Raw genomic sequence first — 20,747 nt, 5'->3', positions numbered from 1 at the left:
GGTGCATTAACTTGATCAAAAATGACTGGTGAATTGATTTATTTGTAAAAAATATTAAATGAATAGTTCACCCAAAAACAACTTGCGTCGTACGTCGAGTCAAAATTCAGCCAAGAAGCCAGAAGGCAGTTATTTATGTTATAATTTGAAGACTAGAAATATTTTTGTTACAAAAACCCATCAATCTGCTTCAGAGGACGTGTGATAACTCCCCGGCGGCGTATAGGTTAGTTTCTCGACAGATACGTTTGATTTATGGAGCTTCAAAAAAGTGGTCGCTATCCACCCAAGCTTGGAAGAGCCAGGATACATTTTTAAGAAACTCTGACTGCGTCGTCTGAAAGAAGAAAGTCTTACATACCTAGGATGGCTTCGGGGTGGGTAAAATATGCCGTAATTTTCATTTTTGAGAGAACTATTCATTTAATTGTGTTATAGATACTTTTGGTTTTTTAATTAATTTAATATTTCTGATTTTCAAAAAACAAGTTCCACATGCAGGTCACAACTGAACATGGTATTGCTTTCTCCATGAAGGATAGCTGTGGCATGCATGGAAATATTTGCTGTTTTTTTTCATCCGGATCGGTGCTGGTGTTTGTAACGGTGTGTGTTGTTGTTGGGTGTGGAGTGTGTAATTAATGTCCATAAGCCCATCTGGTTTATGATGTCTTGCTATCCCACACGCTTCATGACTCTAATGGAAACATTGACTCAGGTAATCAGCAGCCTGAGGAGGGAGAAAACAGCCAGCGTTCAGCTGGAGTGACTTCAGCGTTGAGTGATATACAGTCACTAATCATAAAGGATGCAGGAACTTCCTGTCTACATTCTTAGTCTCTGACTCAGGGCCTCGTTCACTTCTGCCTGTCCTGTGCAGTCTCAGTGACTCTCTGGGCTTGCTGTTCACTGTCTGCCTGTCCTTCTACAATATAAAACATATAGATACAGAAAGGTTTTTTAGGTCTGTTGCGCAGTGCAGGCTACTACATGTTCCTCATCTGAAACCTTATACTTTTTAAATAGTAGAAAAAACAATTTTCTTTACTGATTTTATAAATGATCTCTAATTTATCGTACATTAACTTGATTATCCGCATGATCTGCTCAAAAATAGAATGTTAATGTGCGGATGAGCCTTGTGCTTTATCAGTTGCAAAGAAAGTATCTAGCTAACTTAACATTAAATTAGTCTAGGCTCTAATTGCTACAGTACACACTGCTCAAATAGAATGTTAATGTCGTCTTGTGCTGGTAGGTATCTAGTGAAGGGCAAAACACTAAATTAATTTAAGTGTAAAAACTAAATTAATTGATCGGGATGTCGGGATGTCGTCAACAGACTTGTCCCGCCTGCATTGTGATCTGTAAACCCTCGCTTCCATGTTAATACCAAAAACAATATTTATTTTCAAATATTTTATATATCCCTCCATTGCATATTTAAGTCCAGCTAGAATGGTGGTTCTTCTGTTTCCAAAATGTATCAAAAAGTTGTAGGGTCAAGACAGTCGTAAGACCGTTAACTCCAGTCTTTGATCGTAGATTTAAGCGTTTATCTAACATCTTAGTAATATTTTTGGAAGTAAGCTGATCCATATGTACATAATAGTGCTATCAAAAGATTATTTGCATACGAAATAGATATGTATACTGCATAATATATGCATGTTATGTATATATATATATATATATATATATATATATATATATATATATATATATATATGTGTGTGTGTGTGTGTGTGTGTGTGTGTGTATATATATATATAAATAAATATATATATATATATATATATATATATATATATATATATATATGTGTGTGTATATATATATATATATATATATATATATATATATATAAAAAACAAACATATAGTAAATATTTAAAAAATATTTAAATATTTTCTAGATTTATATTCATAATTTATATAAGAAATAAATATATTTACAATACAAAACTACTACTAATTTCTTTTGATGTAAAATTTAAAACTAAATAAAAAAATAAACAAAACACAAAAAAAACACGATCAGCTCATGCATGTGTTCACTTAGTGTTAGTGTAATTCTAAAATGAAAGCAAAGTTGCTACTTTCAGTGCAGGCGAATAGTAAGATTTTTTTTGTGGTCTCTGATGATATCACTCTTAATCATACTGCTTTAATGCTAACAGTAACGCAATATTTCAGCAATGCAATTTAATGATTTAAATTCGGCAGTACAAGTTTTGACTCCGTGATTCCACAAAAACACAGTGGTGTGAACCGAAGCAACATTTCCCCGCTGAATACAGTATTTGCGTTCGCTGCGTGGTTGAAAGCAGGTGTGTAAGTACGGTGAGATTTATTCCAAACCACAGAGTGTGTTTGTGTAAGGTGCTAGAAATGACGCAACATCAGCAGATCTTGTGTTACATAAATGACACATTGACCCAGAGTGCCACTATACCGCCGTTGACAGTTAGGTTGCCGCTGTCGGTGTTTTTTTTAATTAATTTTGCAGTATATGGGGATCATCTGATTATGCTGTTTGAGTTTCACGTGTAAAATATACTCATGTGAGACTGTGAGAATAAAGGATCCTCGCCCTCATGCACTTGCTGGATGTGTTGTTGTGCAGGTGTTATCTGAGCTATTTAAACAGAAGGTGACCCGAACGCCGTGCTGTCTGGGGGTGGAGGGGGGGTGGAGGCTTGTGCTGAACACAGAGATCGCGTGTGACTGGAGACCTGACCACCCACTGAGCTGAAACGCAAAACAGAGTGCTGCGTGTCTCTGGAGAAGAGCAGCTAAATGGTTTGCGGTGACATTTCTCATGCACTTCAACACACGGCAAGCCATTTTGATGCCAGCGTTGACTTAGGAAAAAAAATCCAAATTAAATAAAGTTGTGCAAATTTGCCGTTTTCATCCTGGAACACAATGCAGTTCGGTGCAAAATTTATAAAACACCTGTAAAATATTGATACAGAAAAATTCCTCATGTTAATGCAGTTAATAATAATGCATTATGCCACCTTTTCAAACAAACAAACAAAAAAAGTTTAGTACTTAAAGGTCGATATGCAAAGGTTTAATCTACAATTTATACTACTTGAATTATATAGGAGTTTTGTGTGTACGAAGGAGATTAGATATATGATTGAAATGATGAATATAAAATGAACATTACAAATGGCCGGTGAAAATTAAATCCAATATTTCTCATAGGCATTCTTATTTATGCGCTCTTGTTTATTAAAGGTTACTGTATTATAGTTATATAAAACCGAAGCCATAAATAATTACTTGGGAAAAAAATACAATAAATGCATGTTTCATTTCAGGCGACAATTCATGTTTTCATTTCAGTCTGGTTAGGTAACATTTCTCATTTTGATTTAGCTTAGCTAAATTCTAAAAGTGAATAGAAAACAATATAGACATTTTTATATAAAAACTATTTATATATATATTTATATATATAATTTTAAAAAGTTACTAAACTATACAATATATAAAATTACTATACAATATATAAATACATTTTGATTTAGCTTAGCTAAATGCTAAAAGTGATTAGAAAACAATATAGACATTTTTATATAAAAACAATTTATATATATATATATATATATATATATATATATATATATATATATATATATATATATATATTTTTAAAAAAGTTACTTAACTATACAATATATAAAATGACAATATATAAAATATACAATTAATAAAAACTAATATTATTGCAATTATTCTTAATTAACACAAATATCACCATATATCTGATGTTTGTTTCGGGAAAAATCCAATAATTAAATAGAAAGTAATGAATTAATAAAAACATGAAATGCAATGCTTAGTCAAAACAACACTGCTGTTTTGAAATTGCATTTTTCTTTTTAAAATGAATTACTCACAATTCTATTATTGCTACTGATATGCACCCATCAGAAGGACTTTTTAAATGGAGGCAAAATCAGTGAACTGAGATTTGTTGCTGTAATTGCTGCAGTGTTTGTTTTGGTAGGCATCAGCGCACTCTCTAACTCTCTCACACTTCCACTCCCTGAAACTTCTGTTTACAGAACGTGTTTTTGGAAGGAACGTTACATGAACAGGAATTGTTCGAACAGAGACTGGCATCCGTGCTATGAGCAGAATCTGCATGCGTGAGAAATGCTCCAATTTCTGATCGTGCTTAGAATGAGAGCAGAATGCAGTGACACATTTTTGCGTGTCAACGTTTGGCGCTGGGCCAGGTGCGAGTGCACGCAAGGTTACATAATGAGAGATCCGCCAGAGAGGGAGTGAGAAGTGTCATCTCAAGTGGCATTTTAATGCTCGGAGTAACAATACGTGACACTTCCTCTGGATACGCTGACTGCTCTCAATGTCTTCCTCTACATGCAAGCTGCACAGTAATCATCGACAGATAAAAAAAATCTGCTTTCATAATGCGTGCATGTTTTATACAGATATCTCCTAAATCACCGAAGTGGTAGAATTAAACCATTTAAAATGTTTTCCCCGAACTAGCTTCTCCTTTTACGAGCTATTTTGACTTCTGGTGTGATTTTAATGGATGTATGAAGTCATACAGGTATGCTGAGTAACCACAGATTGATATTAATGCTGTTTCACAACCAGAAAGTTTCCAAATACCCTTCGAACACTAGTATGCCATGTTTCAAAACTTAACAAATATGTATTTTGTGTGTGTGTGTGTGTGTGTGTGTGTGAGATAAATACAAAACACTTGAAATAATCTGCACTTTGGTTTGCAGTTGTGCAGGCAACACTACGAAATTCATGTTTATAAATGCTGTTTTAGGGCCACTGTATGTACGCATAAGAAGGTAGTTTATGCATCTCAGCCTTTTAAAATAAATATCAAACCACAAAAGCTTACTGCGAAAACTAAGTGTTCCTCGTGGTGAGTGAAGAGCCCTGAAGGTGTTTGCGTGTTGAGTGTAAAAGGGAGAGAGAGAAAAAAAAAATCACAGGAAGGTTATACGAGGTGAGTTTGCACTAGAAAACGCTGATAAATGGAATGATGGGTAATTTTTGCGCTACAACTTGCTCCTCTCAGTAAACATTCCGTGGTTTTGAATGGATAATTGTGTAACAATGTGCAATTAATGCAGCTAATGCGGTACATATCTAACTTCTTATCGGGGTAAACACTTCAACCTCTATCATTTTGTCCTCAAAGGTGGATTTATTGCAAATACGAAATAATTTATTTTATTTTGAAAGTCTGCTAAGTTACACTATCTGCTCAAACAAGTGGGTTTGTGATCACGAAAATACATAACAGCAGTATGATATTAAATACCCGTTTTCAATACCCAGCTGTTTTTTTTTTTTAATACAGATTAAAAGCAAATGACACCGGAAGCCCGGCACACACAATTTACAAATGGCCGCTTCCGCTCTCGTGTTCAGAAACGCTCGCTTTGAATCCTCATGCTCATGTTCATCCGAACGCCACACCACGAGGATAAGCAAAAGAATTCGAATTAATGTTCTGTGAAATTCCGAGTTTCGGAACGATTTCATAAACGTTCTGCTTTCGTTCTCTGCGATACCAACGCCGCGTGACGTGCACGCGCTGCGCAGACGTTCGGTTTTGTTTTAGTGGACGTGCGCTTCATTCCGATAACTAAAGGAGACAAAAGTTTCAGTCTTTGGTCGTGATGGGCCATGAAATTAGCAATGCGTTTGGTTTTCAGTGCACTCACAATTAACGGAGGCCCTCGTGTGGCCATGATTGTAAGTGCGTTTCAATTGTTTGCCTTATAATAAAGCCACACGGGCTATAATAAAGAGCGATACCATTATGGAATTAAACGTTCTGGTAAGGTTTACACTGAAATAAGTTACTAGCCTGCATTTATTTAACGCGGGCTGTTGTTGAAGCTTTTATTTAATAGGAAAAGCGCATATGTGTAGGCTTAACTTTCTGAACTCGCTGATTTGTATCTAGGTTTAGACTGTAAGTAGGCCTACAGTAACTCGTCACATTGTTAAGATAAAGAGGCATCCTTCCCGAAGACTGTACTTTTTACACGTACACCAACATGGGATGAAACCTTAGACATAAGTTCACACAGTTTCTCAAAGACCAGCACATGTAATCTGATAAGAACCTGAAAAAGAGCATGTTTATTGAGAGCAAACCACAGGAGTTAAGATTTTCACGTCACCTGCCGATTTGCACGTATTCCTGCATTCAGCTGCCTCTCAGATTGCCCGCTGGATTACAGTGTGGCGCTGCTAGAGCAATCTTTTTCTCGAGCATGACATATTAACTACTTAAGCTTCTGTTGCAGAATGCAGCTTTTACGATTACATTTTGCAAATGCATTTATGCATTTTTTTTAAATATAGGCTAATAGTTTTTAATATATGCATATCGGTATACGCTCTTTGATTCACATATACTGTCGTTATTACACGAAATTGTCAACTTTTTTTGTTAAATAGATTTGTATATATTTTTTATTTGATGATTTTACAGCTACTTGGAAAAAACATGAAGAAACAAAGTTTTAAACCCATCTAACAATCTCAGTTTGTACAAAGTCTTGTATTTCAACGGAAACTACATCTCCCAGAATGCAATGTGACGTGGCGTCACATTACCTGCCTGACGTCGGCAGCCGGAGTTCCGCGTGTTCGGATGTGTGGTTTATATCATACTTGAATGTGGAATATGATGGAAACTCAAGGGGTTTCGTCGATTATATTTGATTTGGATAACACGCTGGTCGACACAGCCGGCGCAGGGCGAATTGCCATTCAGAAGGTAAATGAATGAATAGGAAAAATGCTCAAACGAACACTTAAACTGTTGAAATTAGCGTCACCATAGTTTTGGGGGCACGTATGGTATTATTTGTCAAACTTTGATGCATATATGGAAGTAACTTTGTATGGTTTTGTACATGTGTAACAGCGTTATTGGACGTACACTGAAAGTACCATAGTATTACTATGGTTTTTGTTCATATGCAATGGTATTATTGGACATAAAGAATTAATCAAAGTACCTTGATTTTACCATGTGTTACGTGCTCTGAAGTATGTATCAAAGTACTATGGTATTACCTTGGTTTTTGGACACAGTGGCAATGCCATTTTTTTTCTTCAACATTCTTTGAAGAATATATCAAAGTACCATGCTTTTTGTACCATGGTACTGTTACAGGCTTTTAATTATGTATCAAAGTACCATGGTATCACCATAATTTTTTGGACACATGCCATGGTATTTTTACCATACTTTGAAGTGTATATCCAAGTACCATGGTATTGCATGGTATCACTATATGCTTTTTGTAAACATATAATGGCAATGCAATGGTATTCCTTTAGTCTTCATTCAAAGTGTCAGAATATTACCTTGTTTTATTGACACTTTCTGTGGTAATGCTGTGATATTTTTCTCTAAAAATAATTGGAAACTTTCTCAACACTTGAAACCGAACTGTGCTAGTTTTGTTAAAGATGCAGATATCATGACTAACATGCTCTTTCTTTAGGTGTGTGAGCTACTGAAGTCGACGCATGTGCAAGAAAGCCACATCAAAGACATCTGCGATCACTTTTTACAAAAGCTTCTCCACGAATCGTTCGACCCATCAGAAGGAAAAACAATAGATGATTTGAGGATCCGTCACTGGTATGAAGCCCTGCGGGAGACGCAGGGCACCGATCCTGATCCGGCTCTGGCCAGCAGCTGCTACTACACGTGGAAGAACACACGTTTACAGGTGCTGAGTCTTTCTCCTGAGGTTCGATCTCTCCTGGAGGAACTGCGGAAGAACTACAAACTGCTTCTGCTTACCAACGGCGATACTCAGACGCAGTGGGAGAAGATCGAAGCGGTGAGATGTGAAGGACTCTTTAGTTTGATGGTAGTCGGAGGAGATCATCCTGAGCAGAAACCGGCTTGCTCCATCTTCACTCGCTGCTTCGAGTCTGCAGGAGTTCGGCCGCAGGACTGCATCATGGTGGGAGATTCTCTCAGCACAGACATCCAAGGAGGCATTAATGCAGGTGTGCGGGCCACCGTGTGGATAAACAGTCACTGTAAATCTCTCCCGCAGGGCTCTGTGACTCCAGACTACACTGTTCCCAGTGTACTGAATCTGAGGGATGTTCTACTTGAACTGAGTTGATGTTTACGTAATTGCAAAAATGCGAAGATTTATATTAGCAACTTAATGTTTTAATCTTTAAAAAAAAAAAAAGAGTGATTCTCTCTTGCAGTGGCCACCATGTTGTCACATGACCTGCCAAATGACACTAATTCTAAATCTGTGGCAATAATATTAACCTGGAAATAAATCGGTGTAATTTGAGTGATAAGTAGACAAACCACTAGATGTCAGTTTTGTCAATCAAGTTAACAAAACCATAGTAAAAGGTATTTGCGTAATTACTGTTAGTTTATTGAACAGGACATAACTAATTAGTTATGTAGCCCTGTTCTAGAAACATTAAACTGTGTTGTGTGTCTCGTTTAGATTACAGTTGCATTAAAAAGTGAAAAGTACAAAATTATTGGAATTGTTAATATTAACAGAAATATTAATATTTGCCAGTACCTAAAAATAATTTAAATTGTGGAATAAACAACCATTGATGTATTTACATAATTGCAAAAGAAAATTAAAATAAAAATGTATAAATTGGCAAAAGCTTTATTGAAATTGGTATTATTTAAAAAATAAAATAACTCAAATGAAGATGTCATTTATTCATCTGTATGTATTGAAATTTATGCAAAATCTTAGTTCATAAATCACATCATTTTTACATAATGCTCAATGAGCGGATAACTACCATGTTTATTAATGTTTGTGTGCAAAGAAAAAAAACGTTTGCATGAAATGGATATTCACCATTCAGTAATAGTCTATAGTAATTATTAGTAAAGAAATGTATTCAATTCCTATACATGTTCTTGACATGTTTAAACGGGCCACATTAATCCTGCCTACTGATGGAAGATTCTCAGCAGTCCATTTCTTCACAATACAAAAGGAAGTATAAACACTCAAGTGAATAAGATGATATGCTCAGGCACTTTATTTTCGAAGTCGAAGAATTTCACTTGACATCTAATTTAATTTTAACGTTCATTGCCGCAAGCTCTGCGACAAAGTATTTAAACACATAAGGAACGGACACAGTCTCGATAGAGTCGCTCTTGTTGCACAGCAAGCAAATGGTTTTCCGATGACGTGTATTTGACCAATAAGGAGGCGGCTTCTCCAGAAGCGGCGACAGCAGGCTGCCGCAGCCCATGCAAACCTGCGCCGCAGAACGGTCCGAGCAATTAAAGAGACGGTCGTGGAGCAGGAACGACGTCCCGTGAGCAAGCAGAGCGTCCCGCTCCATCTCTCCGAAGCGGATTCCTCCCTGAACGTTCCTCCCTCCCAGCGGCTGATTGGTCACTTTATCTCTCGCTCCTGTAGTTCTGACCTGGAACTTGTCAGAGACCATGTGACGCAAGCGCTGGTAGTAAACCACCCCGATGAAGATGTCCGCCTCGAGCTCCAGGCCGCTAATGCCGGAGTAGAGGCGCTCCGTGCCGTAGTAGTTGTATCCTGCGGCTTTCAGCATCTCGCCGAAGTGCTCGAGCGCAGAGCTCTCCTCGGAGAACTTGAACGGCGTGGCGTCGTGACACAAGCCGTGGAGGGCTGCGGATTTTCCAGCCATGCTCTCGATGAGCATCCCGATGGTCATTCTGGAGGGGAAGCCGTGCGGGTTGAAGAGGATATCTGGGCACATGCCGCTCTCCGTGAAAGGCATGTCCTCCGCGGGCCATAGGCGGCTCAGAATTCCCTTCTGACCGTGTCTGCTGGCGAACTTGTCTCCGATGGTGGGGTTTCTGGGAATGCGGGTTGTGATGCAAATGCGCTTGAAGCGGCCAGTGCCGGTGTCATTGCTGCACACCTTGATGTTGTCCACCACACAGCTCTCCTGGTACCTGAGGAGAAACAGAGCTTCAGAAATCCAAAGAAATACAGGTGCACTAAACGCATATCAAAATTCACCCTTTTTTTAATGAAAATATTTATAAAAAAAAATCTTAAAATATGATTAGTAATATACACTAATCAGTACTGTTAACTATCTTGTCAAATTTTTTTTTTTCAAAGATGTGCCTTGATAAGTACTTTTCTAAAAACATTATTGTAATATGAGCAGCTAAAACTAAGAATTGTAGTACAATAGTATATTACTTCTAAATGTTAATGTATTAATATAATGTCTAAAATATTTTGTACTGTCAACTAAAATGTTTCTTATTACACTTTTAATTGTTAACTACTTTTACTAAAATAAAGAATAATACCGTTTTGTAATTAACAGAATTACAAAATAATAGATAATTAAGCTTACTGAAAAAAAATATACAGATAATTAAAACAACATAAAAAGATAAATAATTAAGAGCAATTAAACTTAGGTATTGTACAATAACAGTGTTCTCCAAGTTGAAGTTAATGTAAATATTTTTTATATATATATATATATATATATATATATATATATATATATATATATATATATATATATATATATATATATATATATATATATATATGCATATGTAATAAAAACATTTCAAAAAATATTTCAGATGCAATAAATCTATATATAATATATATAAAAACTAAATTAAACATTACTAATATAGTAATAAAAAAATTGATGTCTTACTTGAAGAAGACCACATAACTCTGGCCGGTATTGAGATTGATGTAGCTGTAGTAAGGGTCTCCATACTTCAGCATGGAGCCGATAAACGGCAATCCGTCAGCATCCAGTTTGTCCATTACTTTGGGGTCACCTGGCTTCACCCCAAACACAATGCTGTCGTCACCTTTGAACTTATCGGACAGGTCTATGAGCTCAGTCTTATAAACCATACCGTGAGCGAAGCCACGCTCCCATGAAGACTTGTTGACGATCTGAGGAAATATACGAGCACAAAATATTACGCGAAAGAACGTTTGGGAGCGAGCGTAATCATGAAAGTTATTCTTACCATAGCGTCTTCCATATCGTAGCCGGTGTAAGAAATGACAGCCACTATCGCGTTGGTGCCAATAGGGTAGTTATCAATATCGTAGTGATCGTACATCGCGGGTCTGACCAGAGGACTCTGAGGGGTCTGCAGACGGTACAGTTTATTGTCTGTTCGTTCTTGGTACGAATGCAGCGGGAAGCCCATTGTCTGTTTACCTATGATAGGACGATGTCTTAAGTTGATGTTTCGACAGAATTCATTTAGACATATTTCATCAAAAAAAAGGACATGAGGTTCTTACTCATCTGGCACTGGTACATGTTCCTGGGGCTCTGATTGTGATCGGAGAAGGGGATGAATTCTGCCACCACACTCAGCATGCTGTGAGGAAACAGCTCTTGATGCGTTGTCACTCCCTGCTCCAGCTCTTCCTCGAAGATGCCCACGTTTAGATACACCTGAACACAAAGAAACACTCTAAGGACGCAGAAAACGGTGCATTACAAGGCTTTAATAACTGAAGCGAATAACTATAATCCCACAAAGCTTTGTGAACTGCAAACAGAAAAATATGAATGTCAAATAGAAACAGTATATTTTATGTTTAATGCATTTAGGTAGTTTGCTGTCGAATTATATGAAATCAATTATGCAGATTAATCGCTTTAACAAATGCACTGATCGGTCATACTATGGACAAAGTCAATGGGGTTTTTACTCGCAAAACTCAACTGTTGGGCTCTAGGGTAAACTAAGACGAGGCAAATTTTGAATGACAAAAAACAAACCTTGTTTGATATTTCATAAAATAAAAAAAAGGGATCAATGGCAGTATATAGGATTTTTTTTAAATCTTCTGCAGCAGTCTGTCAAGTCAACGGATTGTTTTTATACTAATTAAGAGTGGTATTTAAATTACAACAAACTTCTTATAAAATCGGTTTTCTCCTCACCTGTTCAAAGGTGCCAATAAGCTCCTGTTTTCCCAGGCTGAGGTTCCGGACGGGCCGTACCATGCGACACGGTGTGGTGAACAGATAGAGGCCTGGGTACAAGCTGGCTTTACCTGTCTGAGGAACCAGAACCACCTCAGACCAGGCAGGAATTTTTCTCTCTCCCAGCACCTGAAGGTGACACAAAATGTTCAGATTTATATAATATATACAGTCAAAAACATTATTCAGACACTAGGTATAACTTATATTTTTATACTAGTTTGTGCAGGACGCAATAGTTGAATGCATGATTTGCATGCATCATTTCAGTCATTTAAGTTTTATATTTCTATATAAAAAAAATTAATCTTAATATAAATTTGACTTTAATTGCACTCTTGCCACCTATGAGCCTCATTAAATGTCTGAAAACGTCCCTATAAGCCACTTTGTTGTTCTGTGCCACTTCCGCAGTACAAATATTTTTTCTAATACTAATTTCTACTTAATACATTGTTTTAATAAGACATTTTTTTGGTTTGTGCTATTGATTGTCATTAATTTGTTTATTCTTAGAATTTACTTTAACTAAAAAAGACAAGTAATGAGTGCACATGATTCTTAAACCATAATTAAACCCACCTTAAATCTACGAAGAGATTCAGTGACAGACGGTGCTACTTCTTTTTCCACCCAGCCAATCATGGCTCCGTCCAGTATGACGGGATAACAGTCTGAAAACGGCTGGCTGGGGCTCCCATCTGCTGCAGTTACACCTGCAGTTATACATTTTAATAGTAAACATAGAATTAATTTGTGTGACCTGGGACCACAAAACAAAAATTTATTTAATAATTTGTATACATTAATTGGTTATTTTTTATAAATGTATTTATATAGATTATCTGAAAGGTGAATAAATAAGCTTTCCATTGTTGTACAATATCTGGCCCAGATACGTTTTTGAACATTTGTAATCCTAGGGTGAAAAAAAATAAAATAACAAAAGTGACTATATTAAAAAGTAAAATATTGAGAAAATTGCCTTTAAAGCTCTTAATCAAAAATTAAGTTTTGATATATTTATGGTACAAAATTAGCAAAATGTTGTCATGGAACATGACAATATTTGCTTAATATCCTAATGATTTTTTGGCATAAAAGAAAATCTATTATTTAGTATTTTTGCCTATTTTTTTATTTTATTAATATGATTTTTTTTTTCTTTCCATGATTAAAAACTGTGGTCAAGGTTTAAAAAGCTTTCAGTGCTCTTTATATATATTAAATATACAATTTCATCTTCAAAATTTAATAAAGTATTTAGGGGGAAAAAAACCATTTTATATTACAACTGCAATATTAAAATACCAATATAAATAGCTGTCTGCATTTATTAATTTTTAAACATCAAACCATTAAACTTAAATTTTAGTGAACTGAAGTAGGCCTTAAAAGTTTTTTTTGTTTGATAATTGCACTATTCATATTGTGATTATGGATTAATTCGTATTAATTATGAAGCCTTAATTATAGGCATTCTACAATTGCTGCATTCAGCTAGCGGTTTGCTGCAACTACTGAATATCTTGAAAAAGATGTTATTTACCCAGAGAGCAGAGCAAGGCAGGCAGGGTTGTTGTAGGATGCACCGGGGCCACAATCTCGCAGTGGGCTGTCAGGTGGTTCATGAGGCCGCACGGTTCTCCGTCAGGAGTGTGAACCGGACATAAGAAGCCCCAGGACTCCGGCAGCAGCTTCCTCACAGACGTGGTCCTCATCTTAGCGAAGGCGGCTCCTCTGTGCACGCAGCGGAAATGAGACAGGTAACGGATGAAGTTCAGCTTATCTGCCACGACACACAGCCCGTTGGCCTGCAGCATTCCCAGACCTGAGGTTAAAAACACAAATGTTAGTTACTATAAAAAGCATTCGGCATCTGTGAATGCACTTCAGTTTTGTGATGTTAGTTGCAACGCCAGTGTCATACCCGTCTTGGACTGGAGGTTTCCAGTGGCTAACAGATACTCAAAAGCTCTGGTGATATCTGTACCCATGTTGAAGAATTTAGTCATAGCATCTGTATTCAGTGATCCCATTTTCTGGAGTCTCTTAATCTTCTTCTCCATGGACAGTTTGACCGAAACCAACCAACCTGCCATTTTCTCCTGAAGAACATTCAGAACAGCTTTGAATAATCATTGCACAGAAACGTACTTATAACACAACATTAATTCATCTGCATTAGTGTATATTCTGTCGCAAGTGCATAAACATAACTCGGGTTAGTATTTAGCAATATTAACAATGTATCGCATGCGATAGTTATGTGCATCTCGCCTGTAAAGCCAGTTCTTTGATTAGTTATGACTCTCCTGTTGTCAGAGAGAGCAGCATTTAACACACAGAGCCATAGTTTGCTAACAAGCTCTGTGCATTAAATGCCTCTCCCTCTGAAAACAGGGGATGAAGATTTATTACTAATCAAAGAACCGGCTTTACCAACAAGACGTGCATGACTAATTGCATGCAAAATATTGTGCAGCCCTATTAGTATTTATTTTTTTTTCCTCAGAATTTAAAATAAAATGCATAGTTATCTGCTTTTGCTTTCCAGCTTTTTCCTGACCCAAAAATCGGTGCTGTACATTTTATAGGTATAGCTTCCAGCATAAGAAGAAATCTTTTGATGAGCAGTACATTAGTGTATTAGAATTGAAAAAGGGGATTTTTGGAGAATAAAGGCTGTAGTAATGATGCTGAAAATTCAAAGTCAAAAAATGTAGTCCTGTTAAGCATAAAAGCCCAATTTTTGAATGGAGTTCAAGCTAGACACAGACAGGTGGTCATATAATAGCATTGATCTTACTTTTAGGAACATGAGGTAGAGCTGGCCTGGAGTCAGAACCTCTTGGAACATCAGACTGTCAGGGTTTTCTTCCATACACTCCTGCTTGGCAAATCTGAAGAGCTTCCGCGTCATCAGAGACAACATGTAGAACTTCTCCACATCTGACTTCAGGTGAATACACAGGCATTCACTGCAAACACAAGGAGAATGCTGTAAAAATGGAATTTGTTCGCAAAGTCAATTCGAGATCAAGAACAAGAACTTACTTCAACAAGAAGTGAGCGCACTGCTCGTGGGTGTACCATTCTGGGAGGCTGAGTTTGACCCGGAAACGCTCGCCCAGGTAATTAAGCACCTTGGATTTAGTTATGCAGCCCTGGTCCATGACCATACGCAGCATTTCTGAGACACAGCTTTTGTAGAAAGAGTTCTCCTCATAACCTTTAATCAGCTCCTGGTAGATCTGGTAATCTGAGAAATCCACTAAAGCCTTTTGCAGAAGAAAGGAAAGATTTTAATATGAACCATTTAACTCAAAAGTAAATATTACACTGCTCTCTGAAAACCATAATCATCCTGGTTAAATATTTTGGTGCAATGACCGCTGAAAAGTCATTATGCTTCTAACATAAGTCACGTAATGTAAACTTAAATCAATTTAGTATAATCATAATTACTTATTTGGAAGGTTGCCGTGTAAAAAGCATTATTTTTGTTATTAAAGCTAAAACTAATCAATTAAAAAATGTGTTCAGTTGTCAAAAAGCCAAAATAAAATAAAATTAGAAACTGAATAAATTACAGCTATATACACATTACCAAAAGTTTGAAAACAGTCATATTTGATTAAAAATAAAGAAATAAAAAGTAAGTGTATTTTTACCATTTAAAAAATGTGTTTCTATATTAATATACTTTAAAATATAATGTGTTTCTGTGATTCAAAACTGAATTTCCATTAGTCATTACTCCAGTATATTTTAGAATGATTTCTGAAGGATCATGTGACACTGAGGACTGATGAAAATACACTTTTGCATCACAGAAATAAATTCCATTTTAAAATATTTATATATATATATATATTTAAAATAAAAACCCATTAAAAAAATTCTGCATTTTTGTTTAAATAATTGTGGCCTCGATGAATAAGAAACATCTTTAAAAATATATTAAAAACATTGCAAATCTTACCGTTTCTAAACTTTTGACTGGTAGTTTTTAAATAAATATTTATTGGATACAGTCGAAGGCAACAAACTAAACTAAAATGAGAAAAAAAGAAAATACACAAAGATGATATTTTGAAGAAAGTTTGTAACCAGGCTGTTTTGGGTCACCACTGACTTCCACAGCAGGACAAAAAAAATAAAAATACTGTTTAAGTCAATGGTGACCCAAAACAACCTGGTTACACATTATTTTCAAAGTATCTTCCATTGTGTTCAGCAGAAAAAAGCAATTCATACAGATTTAGAAGTACTCTCGGGTGAGTAAATAATAATAGAATTTTCATTATTGGGTGAACTATTCCTTTAAAACTAAACATACAAGCCAATTAAAATATCAGTAATACTACAACAGTATATAAATAATACTAAAATAACAGGATAACAGTCAGCTGGTCATTAACACAAAAAAAAAACACCTTCAGAATGTCTCAAGAAGCTTATATAGCAAAACATCTTCCTTTTACCTTCAGTGCAAAGCCCAAGGGAAGAAAGAACAGCTGTTTGTTGTAAATGAAATTGACCACCACCGTTCCATTGTCCAGGTAGTGAAGATTCATATTAATAGCCGTGTGTTCTTCTCTTACACAGCGCATTGAAATAGCTGCACACAGATAACAGCAAAGTCAAGACGTACGTTTATGAAGTCTTACTGATCTCTTCAGCCTGGGAGAGTTGCAGCGCTCACCGTACTGAGTGTAGCCCGGTCCCCTGCTCTTAAACTTTGGTCTTGTCAGAGCAATGGGATAGTTCCTCCTCGGCATGATCAAAAGACGAATCACCTTCTCTATGCCGTTAACGATGAAATAGCCGCCCATTTCCTACCGGCGGAGCAAGATTAAGTGTCATTTTGTCCGAGGGGAAAACCATACGATTGGGGCGTTTTACATGCAGCTCTGAGATGTGTGATTTTACCTCGGCTTCTTCGTGATGCTCGATGAGTTCTTTGGGCGAGAGACCATCAAGATTGCAGAGTTTCGATTTGACCATGATCGGCACATTTCCCAGAGACTGTTTGATGATTCCTCTGGGAACGCCATTAAGAGACCAATTCACGTCTGCCTGAGAAAGCACAAAAATATTCTTGTTTTTTTTTTTTTAAAAACACAGATGCTTGTTAGTTCAGCTTTAAGAACCAGACTGCACATCGATAAGTGATCGAATGGTCCCAAATTACTAATATAAATAATACTATATTTAGCCATTTTTAAACCCTTTACTTACTATTACTTAAACATTCAACGGTTTGAAAAATAGGCTAGTTACTGTGATATTAACATAAAATACTGGTTTAATTATATTATTTCAAGTATTTAGTTTTAAAAAGAAAAACATTAAATATGCCCAAAGGTTTACATTTGCATAAACATTATGAATGTGATATGCAGATCTGAATTGAGTTTTTAGTTTTAATATATTCAGAGTTCATACTTGTGCATGAACACACACGATTGCTGTATGTCTTGGTACTAGAAACCAGCGATTTTTCTGTAGATATACATCAACACGTTTACTAGCATTTAACGGTCAGACTTACCACTAGCCTCCCTCTGTACGTGCAGCGCCTGCCTCTGCATTCAGCGGGGAAGACCCGCAGGTCTCTGCTGATACCTCCTTTAGAAACCGCTGGCCTGTGAATGATGGCCTCCACAAACGACAGACTGATCCTGTCTCCGAAGAACATGAACTCTAAAGGAGGAATGGCCTGAAAACAGCGAGGGTTTACTTGTTTAATAAGCAGCACTTGTACATAAACGCATCTGTCAAGTGTCTGTGGAGTGTGTAAACACGTGCACCTTACCTCCACAATCCGACATAACCCATCAGTAATTGCCTGATCAAACGATTCAATGTGCGCCTTCACCAGCTCCTGCATGGGCAGGTGCTGCTTTTCCTTCGGGACACCGAACCCCGTCTCTGTCAAATGCTTTAAACTCGGTTCGGACTTTAAATTGCACCACTTGTTAAGATCCATGCTGCTGGGCGCGCGCACACGTGTGTTTGTCAACGGGATCTCGGAAGTAGCGCAAGGCTTCCTCTACACTACTTCAAAATAAAGGTGTTTTTTTTAATGAATGGTTTTAGAAAGTCACGCACAAAAGTGGTCATTTGCTTACGGTCGTGTCTTTCAACCCAGAAACCCAACTGTAAAGATAGATTATTAAATATTTGGAGCTCTGTATTTTAAACAATCGACCGGCGGTGTGTGAAAATAGTGGCTGAATAAAATAATATGAATTGATTTGAAAAATAAAATCACAGATGCTTTTCTTTTGATTTTAACTGTAATACTGATCTGTATAAAAATAATCACACTAAGTTCACCAAAAAAAAAAAAAAAAAAAAAAAGAAAACCTTCACCGACCACATGCTCATGCGTGAAGTCAAAGTAAAAGTCCGCCTGTTGCTTTATAACTCGCGTTCTGCGTAAATACCGCGCACAGTTAATCAGCTTGATCTGTCTATTTGGCCTTGAGGACGATTGAAGATCTTTGAATTATGAGCAAAAACAATCATAATAATACAAGACAATAGTAATTAACCATGAGCGCAACCAACTCCTTCCACAAAGGTAAAAACCTCTTTTAAATGGCGGTGTATAAAGGTGTTTTGAAAAGCAAATGTAACGTAACTGGTTTGCTCACCCTGCATGTATGCGTTTATGGTCGGAATCTTATCAGTATTTTATTAGAAACTACTGAAATAAACTGAAATACGGAAGATGTGGTTCACAAACACACATCGACAATTTGTTATTTGTTAGTGAGCGTCTCTCGGTGTGTTCATTTGTTCTCTTTTGCTCTCGCTGCATCGTTGAGAATCTAATAAACTGTCTCTGTTCGTATCAGGTTTCTGGAAATTAAATATAGTTTCAGTAACTGACATAGATGTAGTTACTTTATTTATTTGAAGTTCTAACGTTTAAATGGTTCAAATGTAGATCTATGTAGGGTTAGAAAAAGGTAAATATTTAGTAGGCTATCTTTAGTTTTATTTAGATTAATTGTTAAAGATTAATATTAATGTTATCTTTTTTCTTATTTATGTATGCATATCTCCCGTGCTTCTCCAGCTGAGATCATCACTGCGGTGTCTGTGACAGTCGGGGCCGCGGCCGTGGGAATCCTCATCTACAAAACATTTTTCAGCAAAAGCAAATGCGTGAAGCCAAAGGTCAACCTTGATCTGCAGAAAGACAACCCCAAAGTGGTACATGCGTTTGACATCGAGGACCTGGGCGACAAAGCCGTGTACTGTAGGTGCTGGAGATCCAAAAAGGTGAGCTATTGGGGGAAAAAAACTACCATTATATATCAGATAGACTTTTTTTAAACTTTGGACCATCGGCACCCAAATTAAAGAAACTTCAGGAACGTTCATGAATGTTCTCCTCGACATCTTGCAGATGCCGGAATCTGTAACTAACCCTCATGAAATCAGGAGAATTGTTTGTCGTGTACATATAATACATGGGCAGTTGGGTGTGATTTAATACAAGGAGGTGTTTATTTTGAACCTGTCTGTTAGCATTCCCATTTAACTCATGCAGTACTCGCAAGTCACGGTATTGCAGAGGCGGATCCAACCGTCACTGACCTGGTCCTGCAACATTCGGCTGCATCTGAAATCGCAAAGACAAAAAAAAAAACTATGTGCATGTTCAAATTTACAGCGTATGTACCAAAACATGGTTTTTAGAATCAGGGGCGTGAAACTTGCCGTGATTTCTTTCTTTTTTTTTTTTAATGCACTTGTTTTCTCTGGTCTCTTGCAGTTTCCATACTGTGATGGCGCACATGCTAAACACAATCAGGAAACGGGAGACAATGTTGGTCCCCTGATCATTAAACGCAAGGAGGCATGAGCATCGTCACCGTTCATGACCGTCCGTTCTCAGCAATTAGTGTGTCTCCGCTTTACGTGTGTGATCAGGGCTGATGGGATTAAAAGTGTGATTTATGTTATGCTGTGTGTGTGTGTGTGTGTGTGTGTGTGTGCTTGATCATGTACTGTACGATTGACCGGTTTCAGTGATCTGCCCTCACACCGGTACTATATATCTGGGTGGTTGTTAAGCAATACATATCAATTTTCTCTTTTTTTTTTTTTTCTACTTAGGCTTTTGTGGATCTTCTAAATACATTTCTATGCTTAAACACTGGTCGTATTGTTGCAGATACACTAAAAAAACATAGAAATAGAAAAAACACATGAGTTTAAACTGAATCGTGTCTGTTTTAGTTGATAAATATGATTGTGAAAGGAGTATGAAAACCAAATCTTCTCATGTTTTTTTTTTCCCCTATGTGTTGCCTATTAAACTTCACACATGACCTTAACTGATCACTGACATTAAATGTATTTTAATTGGCATTCTTCTGTAATATCTTTTGAATCCTAGTCACAGAATCTGACAGGTACTGTTTTATGTCGAATAAATTGCCTCTTGTCGTTCAGAAAGATGTACTTGTGAAAATGCTAGATCTGTTTCTTAAAAAAAAAAAAAAATACACGTTATATGGAGAAAATCATGTTTTGATGAGCTTGTCTTTTCTGTGAAATTATTATATTTTCTCTATCAGAGATGTACACTATACAAGTGTGATGTTAAATAAACTATTTCAAACAGCTTGTGTGAGAAATTGAACATTTATTTATTATGTATTTATTTGGCTTCTTTGTATGTTT

General features: G+C 36.6%; 3 protein-coding genes across 3 annotated transcripts; 2 read left to right on the top strand and 1 right to left on the bottom strand.

Moving 5' to 3' along the window:
* Positions 1 to 6,523: 6,523 nt before the first annotated feature.
* Positions 6,524 to 8,643, top strand: LOC122356736 (N-acetylneuraminic acid phosphatase). Its single transcript, XM_043255786.1, has 2 exons — positions 6,524 to 6,804; positions 7,541 to 8,643. Exons 1-2 carry the CDS (start codon positions 6,703 to 6,705, stop codon positions 8,177 to 8,179), a joined length of 741 nt encoding a protein of 246 aa, XP_043111721.1. The 5' UTR covers positions 6,524 to 6,702; the 3' UTR covers positions 8,180 to 8,643.
* Positions 8,644 to 8,756: 113 nt separating this feature from the next.
* Positions 8,757 to 18,091, bottom strand: polr1b (RNA polymerase I subunit B). The gene is made up of 15 exons (XM_043255785.1): positions 17,860 to 18,091; positions 17,596 to 17,763; positions 16,974 to 17,120; positions 16,747 to 16,879; positions 16,526 to 16,662; positions 15,096 to 15,319; positions 14,848 to 15,019; positions 13,969 to 14,146; positions 13,588 to 13,869; positions 12,621 to 12,754; positions 11,997 to 12,167; positions 11,345 to 11,501; positions 11,062 to 11,258; positions 10,734 to 10,984; positions 8,757 to 9,996 (listed from the first exon to the last, which is right to left on the bottom strand). Exons 1-15 carry the CDS (start codon positions 18,031 to 18,033, stop codon positions 9,114 to 9,116), a joined length of 3,408 nt encoding a protein of 1,135 aa, XP_043111720.1. The 5' UTR covers positions 18,034 to 18,091; the 3' UTR covers positions 8,757 to 9,113.
* Positions 18,092 to 18,472: 381 nt separating this feature from the next.
* cisd1 (CDGSH iron sulfur domain 1) lies at positions 18,473 to 20,687 on the top strand. The gene is made up of 3 exons (XM_043254577.1): positions 18,473 to 18,630; positions 19,132 to 19,337; positions 19,834 to 20,687. Exons 1-3 carry the CDS (start codon positions 18,603 to 18,605, stop codon positions 19,921 to 19,923), a joined length of 324 nt encoding a protein of 107 aa, XP_043110512.1. The 5' UTR covers positions 18,473 to 18,602; the 3' UTR covers positions 19,924 to 20,687.
* The last annotated feature ends 60 nt before the right edge of the window (positions 20,688 to 20,747 follow it).

The sequence above is a fragment of the Puntigrus tetrazona genome, chromosome 13, assembly GCF_018831695.1.
Source record: "Puntigrus tetrazona isolate hp1 chromosome 13, ASM1883169v1, whole genome shotgun sequence".
Classification (NCBI taxonomy): Eukaryota; Metazoa; Chordata; class Actinopteri; order Cypriniformes; family Cyprinidae; genus Puntigrus; species Puntigrus tetrazona.
Note: the sequence above shows the minus strand (reverse complement) of the source record. Positions and strands in the feature narration are given on the sequence as shown.

Coding starts and splice junctions, on each gene's coding strand:
- LOC122356736 (XM_043255786.1), top strand. CDS start 6,703: ATGTGGAATATGATGGAAACTCAAGGGGTTTCGTCGATTATATTTGAT. Junction 6,805..7,540: donor GGCGAATTGCCATTCAGAAG/GTAAATGAATGA, acceptor CTCTTTCTTTAG/GTGTGTGAGCTACTGAAGTC.
- polr1b (XM_043255785.1), bottom strand. CDS start 18,033: ATGGATCTTAACAAGTGGTGCAATTTAAAGTCCGAACCGAGTTTAAAG. Junction 17,121..17,595: donor CGTACAGAGGGAGGCTAGTG/GTAAGTCTGACC, acceptor GTGCTTTCTCAG/GCAGACGTGAATTGGTCTCT. Junction 11,259..11,344: donor CATGTACCAGTGCCAGATGA/GTAAGAACCTCA, acceptor GTCCTATCATAG/GTAAACAGACAATGGGCTTC.
- cisd1 (XM_043254577.1), top strand. CDS start 18,603: ATGAGCGCAACCAACTCCTTCCACAAAG. Junction 18,631..19,131: donor AACCAACTCCTTCCACAAAG/GTAAAAACCTCT, acceptor GTGCTTCTCCAG/CTGAGATCATCACTGCGGTG. Junction 19,338..19,833: donor GGTGCTGGAGATCCAAAAAG/GTGAGCTATTGG, acceptor GGTCTCTTGCAG/TTTCCATACTGTGATGGCGC.